At 46.9% G+C, this 20,724-nt stretch overlaps 2 protein-coding genes across 4 annotated transcripts; both read left to right on the top strand.

The window, feature by feature from the left end:
* The first annotated feature begins 5,911 nt into the window (after window positions 1–5,911).
* Window positions 5,912–13,511, top strand: cd99 (CD99 molecule). 3 transcript variants are annotated; one of them, XM_068309398.1, is made up of 13 exons: window positions 5,915–6,172; window positions 6,774–6,812; window positions 6,904–6,951; window positions 7,427–7,465; window positions 7,592–7,639; window positions 7,964–8,002; window positions 8,086–8,143; window positions 8,226–8,323; window positions 8,664–8,696; window positions 10,408–10,431; window positions 12,140–12,256; window positions 12,391–12,441; window positions 12,519–13,511. In XM_068309398.1, the coding sequence occupies exons 1-13, from the start codon at window positions 6,112–6,114 to the stop codon at window positions 12,545–12,547; spliced, it is 684 nt and encodes a 227-aa protein (XP_068165499.1). In that variant the 5' UTR covers window positions 5,915–6,111; the 3' UTR covers window positions 12,548–13,511. The 3 variants fall into 3 exon arrangements, with proteins under 3 accessions (XP_068165500.1, XP_068165499.1, XP_068165498.1); XM_068309397.1 differs by having other exon boundaries at window positions 5,918–6,172; window positions 8,086–8,148; window positions 8,228–8,323; XM_068309399.1 differs by lacking the exons at window positions 12,140–12,256; window positions 12,391–12,441; window positions 12,519–13,511 and adding an exon at window positions 10,657–12,132 and having other exon boundaries at window positions 5,912–6,172; window positions 8,086–8,148; window positions 8,228–8,323.
* Window positions 13,512–13,770: 259 nt separating this feature from the next.
* On the top strand, window positions 13,771–20,186 carry gyg2 (glycogenin 2). The gene is made up of 9 exons (XM_068309570.1): window positions 13,771–14,086; window positions 14,552–14,690; window positions 14,777–14,951; window positions 16,535–16,697; window positions 16,770–16,896; window positions 17,048–17,228; window positions 18,336–18,452; window positions 19,005–19,379; window positions 19,769–20,186. The coding sequence occupies exons 1-9, from the start codon at window positions 14,080–14,082 to the stop codon at window positions 19,892–19,894; spliced, it is 1,410 nt and encodes a 469-aa protein (XP_068165671.1). The 5' UTR covers window positions 13,771–14,079; the 3' UTR covers window positions 19,895–20,186.
* The last annotated feature ends 538 nt before the right edge of the window (window positions 20,187–20,724 follow it).

Raw genomic sequence — 20,724 nt, forward strand, 5'->3', positions numbered from 1 at the left:
TGTAATCTCAGTGTTATTTTTTGTTGCCTGAAGTATCGATTAGGATGAGGACTTTTAATGATGTTTTGTACCAACCTGATAGGACACTATGGAAGGTGTTTCTGATCAGGATCTGGTGTTTCGGTGTTGCCTGGAGAATATTGAAGACGTGAATGAATCAAATTTAATCTGCAGAGATCAGCAGAAATGGGTGTCTTCTCTGTGAGACTGTCCCGACCCGAACTCCCAGAGGAGGAAAATTAAAAAATAAAAATAGGTGTGTTATGAAGCAATCTGATGTCGTAACAGCGTTCTGTGTGAGGACAGATTACAGGACGGTGGCCACAGACACACACTTCTGTTGCTGCTTGTTGGACAAATAAGACAGAAAACCTAACAGTCATTATCTGCTAACAAGAAACCAATTTAATTCTGTAAATTAATTATATTACTGTCATGAACACACGTTTATTCAAATCAACAACATAATAACCTGATTTTATAAACACTTCAACAGACAGGCTTCTAAATATCGTGAATTCTCGTGTTTTCTGTGTCAGGCTGCCGTAAATGATTATTTTCACATTCCACTAAGTCACCGATTATTCTTTAGATTCGTCGATTAATCGCATCAGACATAAATGGAATGCAAAAGATTCAAATATGTGTGCTAAGGGCAGCTAATGAATCAAATCGTCATGCTACTGTTAGCGTTTACAACTATATGAGTAAGTAGTGAGTTAACTCTGTTTACGCTAATATTAGCAGCTAACTCTCCAGTTATCTTAAGAGACGATGGCATTGCACACTTTTCTGTTTCGAGAGAAAAAGATTTTTTAAAAATAAACGACATGTCGACTAGTAAATTAGTTATTGATTATTTTAATAGTCAAAATAATGGAGACCAGTCGACTAATCGTGACAGCCCAATTCTGAGATGTTCACGTCCTTACATCACATTAAACACCTGAAGGCCTACTCCCCCGTGTTTTCTCAGATATTTACCGCAAATAAATCCTTTATTACTCTGAACAACTGAAGGGTTTCTCTCCTGTGTGGATTCTTGTCTTGGTCTGGTTGTAAACGTCCATCTCTCTTAAAGTAACTGGTTCTCCACACAAAAAGCTCCTGAAACCAACACATGGTGGTCTGACTCTAGAATCTGGATCACATTGGATTAATTCAAAAATCAGGTGTGTCCCACAAGAGTAAAGGGTTTTTAAAGTCATTGTGGATCCAGATGCTGATCCAGACCCTCACCAGGAGCTGAAGGAGCTTCGTTGGGCCTGACCCCACCTCTACAGAAGGTTATGATCGGACTTGTTGGGTAATCCAGAGGATGAACAAATCCCCTTTGGTGAAGGAAATAATTCATGTTGTTTTGAGCTGCAAACAAGGCGTTCCTCACGTCCTCCTGACGTGACTCATGATCTGTGGTTTCTCCTGCAATCAGACTGTTGTTGCTCCATCAGGTCCATCCCCTCAGCCCGCAGACTGCCACACCTGGTGGGGTCTATAAAACCTGGGAGTTGGGTCGGCGCTGGACGGATCCCCCTCTAGACGCCGGCTCAGGAACCAGGAACTTTACCAGGAAGCTCTGATCAGCGAGATGTTTGGTCTGAAGGCGACTCTGCTGCTGCTGCTGGTGGCTGGAGCAGCGACAGGAAACGGTGAGGCCGTCAGGGGAACGAAGGGGTTAATTATTACTTTATTCAGTCATTTATTTATGATGAGATTGTTTCTCCACTCACAGATCAGGACTCGGTTCAGCGAGGGAAGCGAGGTGAGTTCATCTGGATGTCAGTCGTGTTAAACGTCGGTTCATCTCATGATCAGATGGTTTCAAGCTGCTGCTTGTCTTCCCCCAACAGGAGTCGGGGTGTTCGACCTACTTCGTGGTAAAGGTGAGCCTCAGGAGACGAGAACAACTGCAGGATGTCTTTAATAAATGTGGTTCTAACCCGTCTGTGTGTGTGTGTGTGTCTGTGTGTTCCAGGAGCCTCTCCTCCAAAGCCCAGTGAGCCGACACACAACACATCAACGCAACGTGTCTACGCATCGATTTATTAATATCTTTAAATCTGTTTCACATTTCTAGAGGACGAAGGGTTCCGTCTGTCAGACGCTCTGGCTCCAGGTGAACCTCGTTTCTAATAAATAGATGTTTTGGTGATTTGAGCCCACGTCCAGCTGGTGGTTTTTACTGTAAATCTAGTTTGATCCAGTTTGTCGGGTTTACACTGGAGTCTGAATGAATCTGATGTCAGTCTGACTTATTCTGGTCCACAGATGCTCCCACCCCGACTGACAGCAGTGAGTGTCCAAAAATATTCTTATTTATCTTGTTTAATGTCGCATAATTTCTACACATAAAAGTAAATCATATATATATATATATATATATATATATATATATATATATATATATATATATATATATGTATATACGTCTGATCATGTATATAATAGTATATATAGTAAAAATGACCCTCTCTTCTTTTCCTCCAGCTCCTCCACCGTCTGCAGGTGAGTCTTCAGACCTCACCTGTACTTTTATCGTGTTGCCGTTCTTCCTCATGACGCCGCCTCTGTTTCCATGACGACCAGCCTGCCAGGCCATCGTGAGTCGGAAGCTGGACATCATCATTAAGAACCAGATGGAGGAGCTGCAGCTGCTGAGGAAAAGTTCATCCCGCCGGTATTGAGATGCGAACCTTCAGGAAACGTGAGCAGAACATCAGCCGTGAGAAATAAACCTGCATTCGTCTTTCATGAAACCTTCATTTTGTCTTCTCTTTTTGCTCTTTTTTTAATAGTTTGATGTCAGCTTCCTGTTTGGACTCCTTTATCTCTTTTCCTCATCACTAAACATTTAAAGAATGTATTTGTATGGCTGTGATAAATCAATGTTTACTACACATGAACGCTCACATGGTGATGGAATGTTTGCTCCAGATCGACCAATCAGAAAGTCGGTGACGGTGAAAAAACTTTGTATTTATTTCTGAGTCAATAAAAATCACTTGTCCTTCAGTGCTGTGTACCTAATTTAAGTTTTACCATTAAATGGTTAATGAACATTCTACTGAAACGAGTGCGCCACCTAGTGTAGGTGTAAAAAGTCTCCTGCTAAAAAAAAAACCCCTAACACTTATGACGTCATCTTCATCTTTTTTTTGGCATGTGATGGTCTGAGTCATCAAGTTTCATTAATGATCAAAAACTGAAGCGAATAGATTAGATAATATATAATAAACTATTTGAATAATTTGTGACTCATGTCAGTCAGTCTGACCTGTGAGATTTCAAAAAGCACAAATATGTAGAGAATCAACAAATAAACAACCAGGAAACATTCCGAAAAGTATTTGCTGATAGAGAGAGTTAAGTGTGTGTGTGTGTGTGTGTGTGTGCGTGCCTGTGTGTGTGTGTTAAAATTACTATTAATTACGTTGATACCTCTAGTTACGAATGTCCCTACTTACGAAATTTCTCAGCAGGAAAATATTACCTCTACTTACGAAAGAAAGTTCGACTTACGTAATGTAAAAACACAGTTATCGGCTGATACTTGAATCTCCCAGTTTCCTGAACGCAACATTCTCATATCTGCTCTGCCATTGGCTATTACCTATTACGTATCTTCCTGGCATCCCATTGGCTAAGAGGGATGCCACTCCACCTCTGTGTGGAGCTAGAAGTCAGCTGGCCAGAGGGCCTTCTCCTATCGTGCCCCTTTTTTGTGGAATAACCTCCCTATAGGGATTAGACAGTCTGAATCCGTAGATCTTTATATCTATACTCAAAACATATCTGTTCTACCTAACCAATAAGTAATATCGGGGGGGGGGGCAGGTTTAGCCTAGTCCTGCCGAGGAGCCGTAGGATTTCTTAGTCAGGCCCCTGCCTCCCATTCATCCTCTGCTATTCTGGTCCCTCTAGCACCACTCTCGCCCCTGCTCTCTCAGGCCTTTGTGTGGTGGATCATCAGCAATCGGCTACCTCTGTCTGCTTCCATGGCTGGCGATAGCACAAGCTGTACAGTGGTCCTGTTTCACCATCCACTAGGGGAGTGCTGGTTCTGCCTCATTTGGTTCTGCTGTGGTTTTAGGGTTTTGCCAGAGTAACCTTACACTATAACCGTTTTGAGATCAACGACTTAGGCACTGTCTGGTCTGTCCTCAGAGTGGTGGATCCTCGGCAATCGGTGACCTCTGTGTGCTTCATCGGCTGGTGGTGACTCGCTCTACTGGATGAATCAGCGTGCCTTTGTCCTATATTTATTATTGTTACTGTCATTGTTATTATTGTGTTGTTAATCTGTACATGCGGTATCTATTGCTTCGTCTGTCCACTCCTGGAAGAGGGGTCCCTCCTCTGCAGTCTTCCTGAGGTTTCTCCCATCCATTTTTTCCCCTGTTAACAGGGTTTTGGGGGAAGTTGTTCCTTATCCGATGCGAGGGTCGTACTGCTCGCAGTGCACAAAGGTCAGAGGGATATCGTCCATGTGCAGATTGTAAAGCCCTTTGAGACATTGTTTGTGAATCTGGGCTACATAAGAATGAATAACCTTTAAACTTGAAACTTAAGGAGTGTCTCGGCATTCGGCCCTCGACCCGTGAGGTGTTCTGATAGTTTTACGTAAATATATTAACTTTTAGAGTATTCACTATGCACCCCAAGAAAGTGACGGAGAAAAGAGGAAAAGAAAAGAGTTTTTTTGTCCGTACAAACAAATCAAGAGATGATAGAAAAGCCTGAAAAAGGGATGCGTTTGGTTGATCTCACCAAAGAATATGGCCGTAATGCATCTACAATCACCACGTTATTAAAACAAAAGGAATTATTATTCTTTATTCTTTGTTTTTTACATTATACACAACTCTTCTTTTATTGTATAATAATCTAATCGTAACATGTATTTGTGTCAGGTTCATGCAACCTAAAACATTTAAAACACAGACACAAAGGAGAAGACAACAGTTTATATTTTTTACTCGCGAGGAGAACGGACAGAGGTGTGCTCGATACAAACGTCTATCCGCCCCCAAGATTTCTCTGCCGAACCCTCTTTTTATTTAGGGCAGTCCCTGTTTACATTTATTTTTTCTAAGGGATGGGGGGCAGAAAGACGACAGTAAAACAACATCTGGCATGATGCAATAAAAAAGTGACACAGTCATTCTAATCTGTTTTAGGGCATCCTCTCCTTTAAAGATAACAACCAGTGTATGTCATTCAGAGGTCGCATCCTGCTCAAATGGCTCCCACCAACACTCTGGTGGTCCCCCTGCTGACTTCGTCTGCCTGTAAAAGAACTTAAAACATAGCAATACACTTCATACAGATATAAACATTAACATGGCCATGCTACAAAGAGTATAAGGAATATAAGAAAGAGTAAATATGAGATAATTTATATACATTATTCTAACAATTTGTTACATGTTTTGATGCATTTTTATGCTTTATAAAACATGTCTGAATTTGGGGGGGCTTGGTACGGATTAGGGCATTTGCATGGAAAACGCATCTCTACTTATGTCATGTTCTAATTATTTCTTCCGGAACCAATTAATTTCGTAAGTAGAGGTACCGCTGTATTTCACGTTTGAGATCATTCCATGAACCGTCAGTAGGGGGCGTAGCTGGAAGTACAAAAATCCCACAGTCCCGTTTTAGCATCAAACGCAGCCTAAAGACCATCAAACACAGTTGTATTGTCAGAACTGACTTGAAGACATTCCACCTAAAGTTTTCTATAACTTTTATTTAGTTATTTACTGACATAAATATTCATTTATTGACTTTTTTTTAAACTTATCCCCCCCCCTCTCGCTCCTCCGCTGTGTGGAACCCTGTGAGTTGAGGTTTCCCAGTGCCCCTGAACGCACCAGCGCCGACATTCCTCGCGCAGCCACGCCCTCCTCCAGGGGCCACACCCAGCGCGTCCCGGCGGGCGGAGGACTCGCTCCAGACGGTCACAGGACACCGGACCAGGCGGCTCCGCGGAGGTCGACTCGGAAAAGTTAGACCCCGTTTAGAAAAGAGGAAACTTCAAAACGGGACCGACTCTGACGTCACAGGCGGATCAAAGTTAGGGAGTACCAGAGTCACCGGAGTGACGTCAACATGAAGCTCTGCTGGCTGTGTCTGTCGCTGCTGCTGCTCGCTGCGGGGTCGCGGTGTGAAGGTGGGTGTCGGGTTGCCTCAGCGCTCCGTTAATAACCTATAGATTCTGTGACGTCACTTTAAGGTTATGGGGAATTAAACTCGGGCCTTTTATGGTGACGTCTAATTTAAGCCGCTGGAGGCAGCGCAGGTGACCCCCCCCCCTAGGCGGGCTTCGAACCTGTGGAGAAAACCAGCAGCTTCGGGTTTAAAAAAAAAAGGGGGGGGGGTGACGTCATAGGGTTGAGTCCTGTCCCGTTTCCATCATGAAACCTCAGCGGAGGAATCCATCATGGAGCCTGGGTGTAAACATGGCTGCAGAGGGACAAGCTGGACTTTTATTTGACTCAATCAAGTCTGGCTCTGTGATGCATTCAAGTGCTGTAGGAAAATCAGAAAAGTCGTTCTGAGCGGAAAAAAGTCACGGGAAAAAGGAACAACAGGTCAGAAAGAATAGTTTGACTGTTGAAATGTGGTTAGTATTGATTTAAAGACCAACATTCACTAGTTTTTGTTCCACGGTACCGACGTGGATGAGATGTGGGTCACAGGCAGCGGGTTACGGGACCAGGCTGGTGGTCTAATGCGTCCTGCTAACAGCTGTGTGTGTTTGTGTCTTACAGATGAGTTTGAGTTAGATTTAGCAGCTGCTCTCGATCCAGGTAAAGCTACAGAATCTACCTGTGGGATCCATGTGGATCCGCCCTCTGAAACCTGCCGTCTGATTGGTTCTCCTCGTCTCTCTGTTTTCAGATCCAACACAAAAACCCAAAGAGAAGGAAAACAAACCAAAACCTGATGGTTTGTACTCGTTCACCTGCTTCACACCTCGTCTGATTGAGAATTACACGAACTGTCATTAAATATAATTGTCAGTCCCAGGTGAAGCTCCATTTTCTAACATAAAGCCTGGCTCTGAAGTAGCTGTGATGCATTCAGGTGCTGTAGGAATACTCATTCTCAGCAGAAAGAAGAACAATAGCTCGGAAAGTTGAAGCCATCCAGGCATGGATGAATATTTTGACCACTGACATGTGATTACAGTATTACAGGATTTTAATTTCATTAAATGGAAATTATTGATTGAAATTTAATATTTAAAAAAACCCGACTTACAAACAATTCAGCTTACAAACAACCTCTCAGAACCAGTTGTGTTCATATGTTGAGGACATCCAATATTTTTTTTATTTATTTTTTTTAAGTGAATGTGAATCAGATCAGTGTGTGTGTGTGTGTGTGTAAACTAACAGATGTGTGTGTTTGTGTCTTACAGATGGTTTTGAATTGGATTTAGCAGGAGCTCTGGATCCAGGTAAAGAAGGTTGAGATGGAGAACGCTGCAGAACTGTGTGTGAAATGAGACTATAAATAGGATCCATGTGGATCCGCCCTCTGAAACCTGCCCTCTGATTGGTTCTCCTCGTCTGTCTGTCCTCAGATCCACCAGTAAAACCCAAAGACAAAGACACCAAACCAAAAGCTGATGGTTTGTACTCGTTCACCTGCTTCATTTGGTTATTACAGTAATACGTGACGCGGCTAGAAGCTAACAGCTAACTAAAAGCTACGTACAAGCCCCGCCTCCAGCCAGTCACCCGTCCGTGTGATCTGCCTTCGGGGCAAAAAGTGTTGGAATGTGCTTTTTGGTGGGGAAACAAGTTGCTGGTTTCAGTGACTCATGCTTGAAAGCTACAGGGAGAATTAGTCAGCGTTGCCATAGCAACCTGCAACTATTCCGTGTGACTCCGCGCAACGCCCGACCGACAACCGGTGCGTCCCGCTAACAGCCGTGTGTGTTTGTGTGTTACAGGTGGTTTTGAGTTGGATTTAGAAGATGCTCTCAAACCAGGTAAACGTTCCCCTTTTGGGTCGTGTTCCACTTCGCTTCTGTCCGCGTTCCCACCAACAGGAGCGTTTGTTTTGTGTTTGCAGACGGTAAAGTGGACCCCAAGCCTGACAAACCCGTCAACCCCCCCAATCGAGGAGGAGGAGGAGGTGAGTGTTGGACTTCCTGGATGATGAAGGCTGGCTCCTCGTCTTCACGTCGACTGAAATCATTTTCTTCTCGTTGAAGGAAGTAAAAAGTTTGACGACAGCGACCTCTTCGGGCTCGGCGGCGGCGACAGCCAACCCGACGGCGGTCGCTACGGAGGAGGAGGAGGAGGAGGAGGTAGGACGCTGCGTTCAGTGTCGTTGGGCGAGGGTGGGAAACAGGAATAAGGACTCTGGAACGTTTCCTCTGCTCTGGGTGAGTCTCAGCAGGAAGATGTTTAGCTGTTGTTCCACCAAAGAAAGGAAAAGGAATTAAAAACCACAAAGTCTTCTGGGTAATTGAAGCCACATGTTGGAGAAAACGGTTGATCCATGCCAGGTTTTAGCAGCGTTTTGCTCACAGATGCTCAGATCCAACAAGCAGAATCCTGATCCGGTTCTGTTGAGAGAAGCAGAACCAGAAGCAGCTTCAGAACAGGACAGGATGTTTCTAACTGGACTTCCTGTTCTCCCTCCAGGTCGTGGTGCAGACCCGGGCTACGATCCTCGAGGTGGGTCCTCCATTGTCCTCAAGCTGATTCCACCGTGTCTGCTGGGTCTAGTCTAAGAACTGAGGCTAAATGTTAGACGCTAAACTAACTCTAAATCAACCACGAGTTCTGATTACAGTAGAACCTGAGGTACCAGTCGTTACGTCCCTATGGCGGATGGGTACGACATGAGTCGGACCGCATCTCGTTCTTTACCGCGTGTTAGTGGATGGGTACGACATCAGTGAGAGTGCATTTCATTCTTTACCACGTGTTGGCGGATGGATACGACGTCAGTGGGAGCGCATCTCGTTCTTTACCGTGTGTTGGCGGATGGATACGACGGCAGTGAGAGCGCATTTCATTTTTTACCACGTGTTGGCGGATGGATACGACGTCAGTGAGAGTGCATCTCGTTCTTTACCGCATGTTGGCGGGTGGATGCGACGGCAGTAAGACCATATCTCGTTCTTTACCGCGCACTGGCGGGTAGATACGTCATCAGCTGAGACCGTATCTCGTTCTTTACCCATGTTGGCGGATGGATACAACGTCGGTGAGACCGCATCTCGTTCTTTACCCCGTGTTGGCGGATGGATACGACACCAGTGAGAGCGCATCTCGTTCTTTACTGCGTGTTGGCGGATGGATACGACGTCAGTGAGAGAGCATCTCGTTCTTTACCGTGTGTTGGTGGATGGGTATGCCGGCAGTAAGACCGTATCTCGTTCTTTACCGCACATTGGCGGGTAGATACCTCATCAGCTGAGACTGTATCTCGTTCTTTGCCACATGTTGGCGGATGGATACGACGTCAGTGAGACCGCATCTCGTTCTTTACCCCGTGTTGGCGGATGGATACGACGTCAGTGAGACCACATCTCATTCTTTATCGCGTGTTGGCGGATGGATACGTCGTCGGTGAGAGCGCATCTCGCTCTTTACCGTGTGTTGGCAGATGGATACGACGTCAGTAAGACCGTATCTCGTTCTTTACCGCGTGTTGGCGGGTGGATATGTCAGTGAGCACGCATCTCGTTCTTTACCGCGTGATGGCGGGTGGATACGTCATCGGCTGAGACCGCATCTCGTTCTTTACCACGCGTTGGCGGATGGATAAGTCATCGGCTGAGACCGTATCTCGTTCTTTACCGCGTGTTGGCGGATGGATACAACCTCAGTGAGACCGGATCTCGTTCTCGTTGGTGTAGTAAAGACGTAGCTTGTGTGTTCTCGTGACTTGTGCGTTTCTTTTCATTCTTTATCATTGGTTACATAAATTATATTTAATGAATTATACGTAATTAATTTTTTTGGTTTAGGTAAAAAATAAAATATGTTAAAATAAAAAAATAAAAATATGTTTGTTATTAATAATTTAGGGGTTTCGGGGCTTTTTTTACAAGACTGGAATGGATTAAAAGGACTTTAGTTATTTTAAATGAGGAAATGTGGTTTGAATGGATCCAGCTGGTGTCTCCAGGTTCTACTGTATGTTATTTAGAACATGGATGTCAGAATGGACACCGTGTTGTACGTGTGTGTGATCACGTGTCCGTTTTACAAAAACACTGACCCGCTAAAACGAGTTTACGTCTAGATGTGACCTCCTGGAGGTCAGAGGCCTGTAAACAACCAATCAGATGCTCGTTGGTTCCTGATCTTCTCTGTGTTGTTCCTGATTCTGCGTGAACATGTGATCACTGATGATGTCACTGTTTGCTCCCAACAGGTGGCGCCGGCGAAGAGCCTGAAGGTAACCCTGTCCATCTACTTCCTGTTTGTGTTGCTCCGCTGCCATCTGACAGGAAGTCGCGTTCGGCGCTGACCCCGCTGTTGCGTTGGTGTGCGGTTGGTTCTGGTTGTGTGCCTCGGGTGTAGCGATCGGGTTATGGATCTGCGATCGGCTGCTTTGGGCTGGATCTCCGTGCTGGTCCTGGTTCCTGTGGTGAATCTCTGCTCCGGTTGTGTGTCGTTGCAGATGGGGGCCCCGTGTGGGGGCAGATCCTGAAGGCGTTAGACGCCAACGTGCCCCAGGAAGTCTATGTGTGGATTTCCTCCTTAAAGCGAACGCTGACCCCTCTGCTAGAGAGGGCCCTGGAGGTTCTGCGAGCGATTCCCTGAGCTGCGGGGGCGTGTGGGGGGGCCCCCCGTTCTTCTCTGGTGTAGTTCTTCTGAAGGGATTGGTTTCGTCGCGTCAGCCTGGGGGGGTTTTGCTGCAGCCGGTGATTCCAGACTTTCCAGCCGCGCTGCGTTTGGGTGTGTCAGCTAGAACGACTGACACGCCCCCCCCTGAGTCATCGTGTTCCTCTGCAGCTGGAGTGTTGTTCCTTTGTCCTGTGGGGTGGGGGGGTCGGTTCTTCTGTGACAATAGAAATGGTTTGGACACATGTTTGCTGTGATTCTCATCGTTTCTGAGGATTTTTTCACTCATTAAAGGGAAACTCTTGTGACCTTTGACCTCCCGAATCAGTGTTTTTCCTGTCGGGTCATGAAGTTTAATTTAACATCAGTGTTTTAAAAAAAAAGCCTTTAATGTTCTCAAAAACCGACAGTGCGCATTATAAATTTTATAATCCAGTGTTTTATAATCCAGTGTTTTATAATCCAGTATTTTATAATCCAGTGCGCCTTCTATTGCGGAAAATACTATAAATCTGATCTTGAGACAGCAGACAGGAGCTGTAATCCGGATTAGACGCGTCTAAAAATATGCTGATGATGTGTTTTTGTGGTTTTGCGTTCATGTTGACGATCGGAGGCGGAGCCTCTGTTTCTGACGGCGTTTAGCTTTCGCTGCTTCGTCCAGCGGATCCACAGCTTGTGTCCACCCCCAGGGTGGCAAAACAACACACACACACACACACACACACACACACACACACACACACACACACACACACACACACACACACACACACACACTGTGGAAACAAGTTGAGACAATAACAAAAACACCTGAAAACACCTGACGCCCCCCCCCCCTCAGGTAAACAAACAAGTAAACACCAGGTGGCATCAAGAAGAGGCTTCCTCTGAGGGTGGGGGGGGGATAAAAGACACACACACACACACACACACACACACACACACACATTCAGCGTTTCTCCTCCTCTGCCTCCGTCGTCCCGACAACGCCCTGTTTTGCCCCTCCTCCTTCCAAAATGACTCAGAATCAAAGCAGAGGTTCTCTCTTTGTGTGTGTGTGTGTGTGTGTGTGTGTGTGTGTGTGTGTGTGTGTGTGTGTGTGTGTGTGTGTGTGTGTGTGTGTGTGTGTGCCCCGCCCTGCTGACGGTGTGTTCACTGACACTCCGTTTTCTTTCCACACTGTTTCCCCTCACGTTCTTCTTAAACGCTTTAACTCCAGGTTGTCAGTGGTGAGCGCCACCTGGTGGAAACCTGGGCTCATGACAGCAGATCAACCGTTAGAGCGTTGATCAAACTGTGTGCTCTCCGTCCTGCAGAAGCCGGTTCTGGGAAGATCGCAGCGATCGTCAGCGCCGTGGGCGTCGCCCTGATCGGGGCGGCGTCCAGTTACTTCGCCTACCAGAAGAAGAGGCTCTGCTTCAAGCTGCAGGGAGGTGAGTGTGTGTGTGTGTGTGTGTGTGTGTGTGTGTGTGTGTGTGTGTGTGTGTGTGTGTGTGTGTGTGTGTGTGTGTGTGTGTGTGTGTGTGTGACAGGAGGAGTGTAAACCCGACCGTGTTTCCGTTCCCAGGGGCCGACCCAGAGAGCGGTAAGGGCCAACGCGTCCAGTCGGATCCTCAAAGTAAGTTCCCATCATTTCAGTGGAAGCTCCAGGTGCATTCTGGGATCAGGATTTAAACCGTTGTCGTCTTGTTTCAGCGATGAACAGCCTCCTCAGGACGTCCTAGACGCCGCCCCCCCCCGCACACACCAGACACACCCTCCTCGCCTCGCCGCCGGCGTTCACACGACACTCGTCTGCGGACCCCGCCGTGGGCGGAGCTTCTCTGATCCTCTTCCTGTTTGGGTTTGCGCTGCGCTTTGTGTTCCGCACACACCGCTGCTTCAGTTTCCTCTCTGAAACACGCTTCATGTGACGCTTGATTTGTCTTTAAAAACCCTCGCAGCTGATTGGACGGCTCACACGGAGCTGGGCAGATGTGTGTGTGTGTGTGTGTGTGTGTGTGTGTGTGTGTGTGTGTTTGCTTTCGTGTTGTAAAGACGCACGTTTTATTCAAGTCGCTGTGATTTCTGCCTCCTTTTTTTTTGTGTTTTTTTGTGTTATTTTATTGTGAAGTGTAACCATGACGTTAGATTTTAAAGAATGTTTTCATTTAAGACGTTTCAAAATAAAAGCCTTTTCCGGAGACGTGACTTTTAAAGTGAAATGCCTGTTTCAGGAAGTGATGCTCAGCCGAACAAACAACATTTTAAATGAAAACTGAACGTTAGAACAGTGGAGAGCAGGTCAGACCTGTGTCCCAACACTTTTGTCCAGAAGCCTGTTTCTGATATCCTGTGCCTCTGACCGGACAAGACGGATTTTGTCCTTTGAGTTTTGATCCGTCTTGTTTGCCGTAGCACAGCAGCGTTCATGCTGTTGACCCCTTGTTGCATCAGGGCTTCTGATTGGTTCCCAATGAGCTGTAAATATCCCATAATATCGTGTGCAGACCTTCAGCTTTACGAGCGTCGTTTTTAACCTTCTGATTGGATCGTTGTTACTTTGCGTTGTTGGCTTTCTGTCTGTAAAGCGCTTTGAAATGTCTTCAGATGTGAGTAAGCGCGATATAACTAAAAGTTGATTGATTGATTGATTGATTGACTTTGATGTGTTTGTACCTGTTTTCAATAAATTGATGTTGTACAGTTTCACTGGCTCCGCCCTCTTCTTCATCATCTCCTCTGCTCCCCATCAGCAGGTTTTTCAGGGACTATCTCCCCCTAGTGGCTCGTTTGGGTCATTTTCATCACCACATTGACTAGTCGTCATGTTTGGTCTTTTGTCTGGTGTCTGATTGGACAGCAGCGACCGTTGAGGGTCAGACCGGGGCATTCAGCTGCCCCCTCCACACGACTGATCCTGTTCTAATTATACCCCAACATCCCTGCATGGAGGCAGAATATAAGCGTTTTAATCCCAGTCGGACTCTGGCTCGTTGGCTCATGTCTGGCAGCACAAAGTGAAAGTTACCTCTGCGTCAGCGGAGGGGCTAAAGGGCAGGTAGTGAAAGTTGGACCTGTTGCACAACACTGGGGGTAGTTGATCGACCAGATGAACAAACAGAGGCAGAGACCGCTGGCGTCTGGAACACTTCCTTCAAATTGACAAACGGAGTCGACGTGACTTCATCCTGCAGCCACGGATCAAACCTACCTGTGAGGAGCCATGTCCTGATCGCCGCCGTGGATCAAGAGGTTCCTGCAGGCTGCATCAGAAATGTCAGGTATGAGACCGGATGTCAGGACGGGTGGGAGAGGGGTGAGAGATCGGTTCCACGGGTTTCATTGCTTGTTCTGTCTGATGCAGCTCCAGGTGTGACCAGGTGTGAACGGTCACCACAGACTGATTCCTGAGTTATCTTTTATTTTTGGGTTATTTTTGGTTAATTGTGCTGCATTCTCATTTATTGCATTTTAATCTGGATCATAGAAAATGTAATATATGACATGCTTCCACAAATGTAAGAGATAATGTCAACGCTCCTCTGGCTCCGCCCCTGGCCCCGCCCATGACATTACCCTGCTATAAATTACAACGACTAACCAAATATGCAAATTCTGAATAGTTGTTTCAAAGAAAGTAATGAAAAAGTGAAAATACTGGTGAATCCATTGATCCAGGGGAAGCATTACGTTGTGCTTTGGTAATAATGTGTGACATCACTTCCTGTCGTCTGACCGCCGTCTAGATCGAGAGGCCTTCGTCACGCTGGTCACCGCCGACTCGTACTGCATGGGCGCTGAGGTGGTGGCACGGAGTTTACGCCGCCACGGGACGACTCGCAGCATCGTCGTCATGGTTACTCCAAACGTCTCCCAACAGTCCAGGTGGGCGACGCCCACTTTTCTCTACCCTGTTCCCAGATGACGCTGAGGTGCTACCCCCAAAAATATTTCTGTCTGCACCCGAACAGGTTTGCCCTCAGGAATGCGTTTGATGATGTCATCACAGTGGACGTCCTGGACAGCGAGGACAGGCTCCGCCTCTCCCTACTGGGACGTCCTGAGCTCGGCGTCACCTTCACCAAGATCCACTGCTGGACGCTGACCCGGTTCAGCAAGTGTGTGTTCCTGGATGCCGACACACTGGTGAGTCCAGCACACACACCACGATAAAGTAGAACCTCGAGATACCAGTTGAATAGATCCGGTCTCAGCTGATGTATCCATCCGCCAACACATGGTAAAGAACGAGATGCAGTCTCACTGATGTCGTATCCACCCGCCAACACGTGGTAAAGAACGAGATGCAGTGCCACTGATGTCGTATCCATTCGCCAACGCGTGGTAAAGAACGAGATCTGGTCTCACGGATGTTGTATCCATTCGCCAACATGTGGTAAAGAACGAGATCCGATCTCACTGATGTATCCATCCACCAACATGTGGTAAAGAACGATATCCAGTCTCACTGATGTTGTATCCATTCGCCAACATGTGGTAAAGAACGAGATCCGGTCTCAGCTGATGTATCCATCCTCGAACACGTGGTAAAGAACGAGATCCGGTCTCACTGATGTCGTATCCATCTACCAACGCGTGGTAAAGAACGAGATCCGGTCTCACTGATGTCGTATCCATTCGCCAAAGCGTGGTAAAGAACGTGATCCGATCTCACTGATGTATCCATCCGCCAACACGTGGTAAAGAACGAGATCCAGTCTCACTGATGTTGTATCCATCCACCAACATGTGGTAAAGAATGACATCCAGTCTCACTGATGTTGTATCCATTCGCCAACATGTGGTAAAGAACGAGATCCGTTCTCACTGATGTATCCATCCACCAACACGTGGTAAAGAACGATATCCGGTCTCACTCATGTTGTATCCATTCGCCAACATGTGGTAAAGAACGAGATCTGGTCTCAGCTGATGTATCCATCCTCAAACATGTGGTAAAGAACGAGATCCGGTCTCAATGATGTCGTATCCATCTACCAACGCGTGGTAAAGAACGAGATCCGGTCTCACTGATGTCGTATCCATTCGCCAACGCGTGGTAAAGAACGAGATCTGGTCTCACGGATGTTGTATCCATTCGCCAACACGTGGTAAAGAACGAGATCCGATCTCACTGACGTATCCATCCACCAACACGTGGTAAAGAACGAGATCCGGTCTCACTGATGTTGTATCCATCCACCAACACGTGGTAAAGAATGAGATCCGGTCTCACTGATGTTGTATCCATTCGCCAACGCGTGGTAAAGAACGAGATCCGATCTCACTGATGTCGTATCCATTCGCCAACATGTGGTAAAGAACGAGATCCGTTCTCACTGATGTATCCATCCTCAAACATGTGGTAAAGAAAGAGATCCGGTATCAGCTGATGTATCCATCCACCAACACATGGTAATGAACGAGATCCAGACTCAGTGATGTATCCATCCACCAACACGTGGTAAAGAACGAGATCCGGTCTCACTGATGTTGTATCTACCCACCAACATGTGGTAAAGAACGAGATCCGGTCTCACTGATGTCGTATCCATTCGCCAACGCGTGGTAAAGAACGAGATCCGGTCTCACTGATGTCGTATCCATTCGCCAACGCGCGGTAAAGAACGAGATGCTCGAAGGTGTATCGTATTCCTTACTCATCACCTTTCGTACTTCCTGTTGCGACGCGGTGTGATGGGTGACCCCTGGGTGACCTCTCCCTCCAGGTTCTACGTAACGTGGACGAGCTGTTCCACAGGGAGGAGCTCTCTGCGGCTCCGGACCCCGGTTGGCCCGACTGCTTCAACTCCGGCGTGTTTGTGTTCAGACCCTCCCTCCACACCCACGCCGCCCTCCTGGACCACGCCCTGCAGCACGGCAGCTTTGACGGTGAGGAATCAGCGTCATAGGAATGTCAGTTCTGCGTCGGCTGCTGCTCACATCCCATAATGCTCCCACCAGGGGGGGACCAGGGCCTGTTGAACAGCTTCTTCAGCAGCTGGCCGGTGGAACACATCAGTAAACATCTGCCGTTTGTCTACAACCTGAGCGTCAGCTCGGTGTACAGCTACCGGCCCGCCTTCCTGCAGTGAGCGCCTCACACACACGCCTCGTTTGAACACTGAGCGCCTCACACACACGCCTCGTTTGAACACTGAGCGCCTCACACACACGCCTCGTTTGAACACATGTAAATAATTCTTTATTAAAATCGATATTTTCTTCAATTTTGGCTCCAGGTTTGGACACAATGCAAAGATCGTCCACTTCCTGGGAGCAGAGAAACCCTGGAGCTCGAGCCGCCAGAGGGACGACGGCCGCTCACCCATCCTGGATCAGTTTGTGTCGCTGTGGTGGAAGGAGTACCTGAGTCACCCGACGTCACCCCCCCACCAGACACCCCCCAGTCCAGGTGTACAGGTGTGAACACAGACACACACTGGAAACGACACAGGAGACGGGGATCAGTCCCAAAGATGGGAAAACTACGTAAAAACAGGAAGTATAAAGTCAGAGAGTTTGAACCGAATTAAATGTTGAAACAAGTCAAACCAGAGAAACGCACCGGTTCATGGAGGGTCTGGGGGTTGTGAAGAAGGAATGTTTGGAGGAACGGCTTCAGCAATCAGTGTTTAAAAGTTGGGGGTTCTGGTTTCTAGACAAAAACTACTCATCAGATTTCAAAAACCTTCTTTGGAAGGGTTAAAAGAGAAGAATCCGTTAAATTTGGTCGGGATTTGTCCAAGATTTATTTGATTTATTTGATCTTCCTTAAATTAATTACAGAAAAACAGAAACAAATGGTTTATGAATAGATTCCGTTGCAGCTTTGTGGCAGTTTTGGGTCGGCTAAGATAAACAGACATGTGTGATGATACAGACTGGGATTAGGGTTAGGATTAGAATTAGGGTTAAAATTAGGGTTGGGATTAGGGTTAGGATTGGGATTAAAGTTAGAATTAGAATTAGGGTTAAAGTTAGGGTTGGGATTAAGGTTAGGATTGGCATTAAAGTTAGGATTAGAATTAGGGTTAAAGTTAGGGTTGGGATTAGGGTTAGAATTAGAATTAGTTTTAAAATTTGGGCTGGGGTTTGGGTTAGTGTTGTGATTAGGGTTAGGATTAGATTTAAGGTTAAAATTAGGGTTGGGATTAAGGTTAGGGTTGGGATTAGGGTTAGGATTAGAATTCGGGTTTAAATTAGGGTTGGGGTTAGGGTTAGGGTTGGGATTAGCGTTAGAATTAGAATCAAGGTTAAAATTTGGGTTGGGAGTTGGGTTAGGGTTAGGATTGGGGTTAAAGTTAGGGTTGGGATTAGGGCTAGGGTTGACATTAGGGTTAGGATTAGAATTAGGGTGAATATTAGGGTTGGCATTAGGGTTAGGGTTAGGACTGGTGTGCAGAATACAACTGATTGACTAGACCGGTTACACACAGGCATGTGAAGCAGCCCTCCTCTTCCTCTTCCTCTTCCTCTTCTCTTCCTCTTCCTCTTCCTCTTCCTCTTCCTCTCCTCCATCTTCTGCAGATCCAAGCAGGAGCAGCCAGGATGACCTCTCAGGAGACCCTGGACAGCTCCAGCTCACTCCTCCCACACTTCTCCAAGCCGTCTGACAGGCCGTCGTCACCGCCTGAACGCACCACGGTAAAACAACACGACTTCCCGTTTGACGCTGGTTCTTATGAGAGAGTGTGTATGTATGTGTGTGTGTGTGTGTGTGTGTGTGTGTGTGTGAGTGTGTGTGTGTGTGTGTGTGTTTGTATCAACATCATTTTACAGACACATCACCTCAGTGATGGAGAAAGGAAACAGACCCCTCATCTCAAGATGTCCCAGAGATCAACAGGGAAAAAATAATGTGTTTTTATTTCTATTAGTGTAAACTTAAACATCTACATGAACACACAATCCTCTCTAAAGTCACACATGGAGTCGGATCATTAGAATATTTACTAATTAATCCGGTTATTAGCTTAATAGCTGGCCTCTGCTGCGTCAAACCCCAGCAGAGACACCAGATACTCGCTCCACTTCTCCTCTGTTGTGTTCATACAAACCTTTAGGATCAGAACCGACACACAACCTCCAGCCTGACGGGTCCTCAAGGTCTCCACATGGGGGCAGAAGAACCTCTGCTAGCGTAGCTCTGATGCTAACACATGCTGCGATGCATTCATGAAGGTCATCTGTCTGCAGGTTTCACACACAAGAAGCATAAGGTGGGAGGAAGAGTCACGATCTGAGAGGAAGACCCAGGAGGAAGAGTCACGATCTGAGAGGAAGGAGATCCAGGAGGAAGAGTCACGATCTGAGAGGAAGATCCAGGAGGAAGAGTCACGATCTGAGAGGAAGGAGATCCAGGAGGAAGAGTCACGATCTGAGAGGAAGATCCAGGAGGAAGAGTCACGATCTGAGAGGAAGATCCAGGAGGAAGAGTCACGATCTGAGAGGAAGACCCAGGAGGAAGAGTCACGATCTGAGAGGAAGGAGATCCAGGAGGAAGAGTCACGATCTGAGAGGAAGATCCAGGAGGAAGATGGTGACGGCGCGTCAGGCACCAGACAACACCCGGTATGTAAAACCTTACTGCTCCGTTACTTCCTGTTTCTTATTCCTGACAATGTTTCTACTTCCTGTTTCGGTCACTTCATTCTGCTTAATTTCCATCTTCAGGCTGACGATGCCTCCAATCTGTAGAGATTCTAGTCATGTATAATCTCAATAATCTCCAGGTGAAATTCATCTGTCAGATTAGGATCTGAATGGAGGAAATGTAAGGAACAAATAATTTAGTGTTAAATGATGTTAATAATAATAATTTAATCCAGTTGTGTTTATTAAGAGTAATAGCAGGAACGTGAAATAACTCCGGGGGCTCAGGAGTGGACTCTGAACCTCGGTCTGATTTCTCTGGTGACGGATCCCTTTGAAGGCTGATCTCTTCTTCTCCTCTTCATCAGCCGGCTGCAGACGTCGAGGAAGAGCGGCGGCGGCGGCGCAGGCGGTGGGAGGCCGGGAACGCCGACTATCTGGGCCAAGACGCCTTCCAAAACATCCAGAGGATGCTGGACCGCTTCCTGGACTGATCAGAACCGGTTTAGGAACCAGATCATAGGCCCTACCACTGTTTTCATCTGGAGACATCGTCTGGGTTCAGGCTCTGGTGTCAGAACATGTGGTGAATGAGGAATGAGTTTAACATTGGGGGGGGGGGGGACATATCACAAACCTGACAGATCCGTAAAGTTTGAGAAGAAATGTGTCATAAATGAACTGCACTGTAAAACATTCACAAAATGCTTTGTGATCTTTTAATTTCTTTCTTCTTTCTTCAAATGTTTCTTGAACAAAGTGTTTTGGCACCGACATGGAATGTCACCTTGCCTGGGGGGGAAAGGAGCCAGAGCTTGTGAGGTAGGTTGAGAGGTACCGACTAGATATAGTTGGGCTCACCCCCCCCCCCACACAGCTTGGGCTCTGGAACCCAAACCCTTGAGAGGGGCTGGAGGCTCCACTTTTCTGGTGTTACCCAAGGTGAGAGGCGGTGGGCTGGTGTGGGCTTGCTTATAGCCCCACAGCTCAGCCGTCATTTGTTGGAGTTAACCCCAGTGAACGAGAGGGTCGCCTGTGCCTTCAGGTTGGGGACAGGTGTCTCACTGTCGTTTTGGCCCACGGGTCAAATGGCAGTGTGGAATACCTGACCTTCTTGGAGTCCCTGGGAGGAGAACTGAATAGTACTCCGACTGGGGGGGTCTCCATTGTTCTCCTTGAGGACTTCAACGCTAACGTGGGCAATGACAGTGAGACCTGGAGGGGGGTGATTGGGATGAACGGCCTCCCCGATCTGAACACGATTGGTGTTCAGATCCTCCACCTGTTCCCTGACATTGTGATTTGTAGCTCCTGCTACAGACCA

This window comes from Antennarius striatus, chromosome 24 (assembly GCF_040054535.1).
Source record: "Antennarius striatus isolate MH-2024 chromosome 24, ASM4005453v1, whole genome shotgun sequence".
Classification (NCBI taxonomy): Eukaryota; Metazoa; Chordata; class Actinopteri; order Lophiiformes; family Antennariidae; genus Antennarius; species Antennarius striatus.

What these genes read in the sequence shown, in the direction of transcription:
- cd99 (XM_068309397.1), top strand. Translation starts at nt 6,112, where the DNA reads ATGAAGCTCTGCTGGCTGTGTCTGTCGCTGCTGCTGCTCGCTGCGGGG. An exon ending in AGGAGGAGGAGGAGGAGGAG is followed by an intron (nt 8,324 to 8,663) that starts GTAGGACGCTGC and finishes TTCTCCCTCCAG; the next exon opens with GTCGTGGTGCAGACCCGGGC. An exon ending in CGCCGGCGAAGAGCCTGAAG is followed by an intron (nt 10,432 to 12,139) that starts GTAACCCTGTCC and finishes TCCGTCCTGCAG; the next exon opens with AAGCCGGTTCTGGGAAGATC.
- gyg2 (XM_068309570.1), top strand. An exon ending in GCAGCACGGCAGCTTTGACG is followed by an intron (nt 16,698 to 16,769) that starts GTGAGGAATCAG and finishes TGCTCCCACCAG; the next exon opens with GGGGGGACCAGGGCCTGTTG. An exon ending in CAGGCACCAGACAACACCCG is followed by an intron (nt 19,380 to 19,768) that starts GTATGTAAAACC and finishes CCTCTTCATCAG; the next exon opens with CCGGCTGCAGACGTCGAGGA.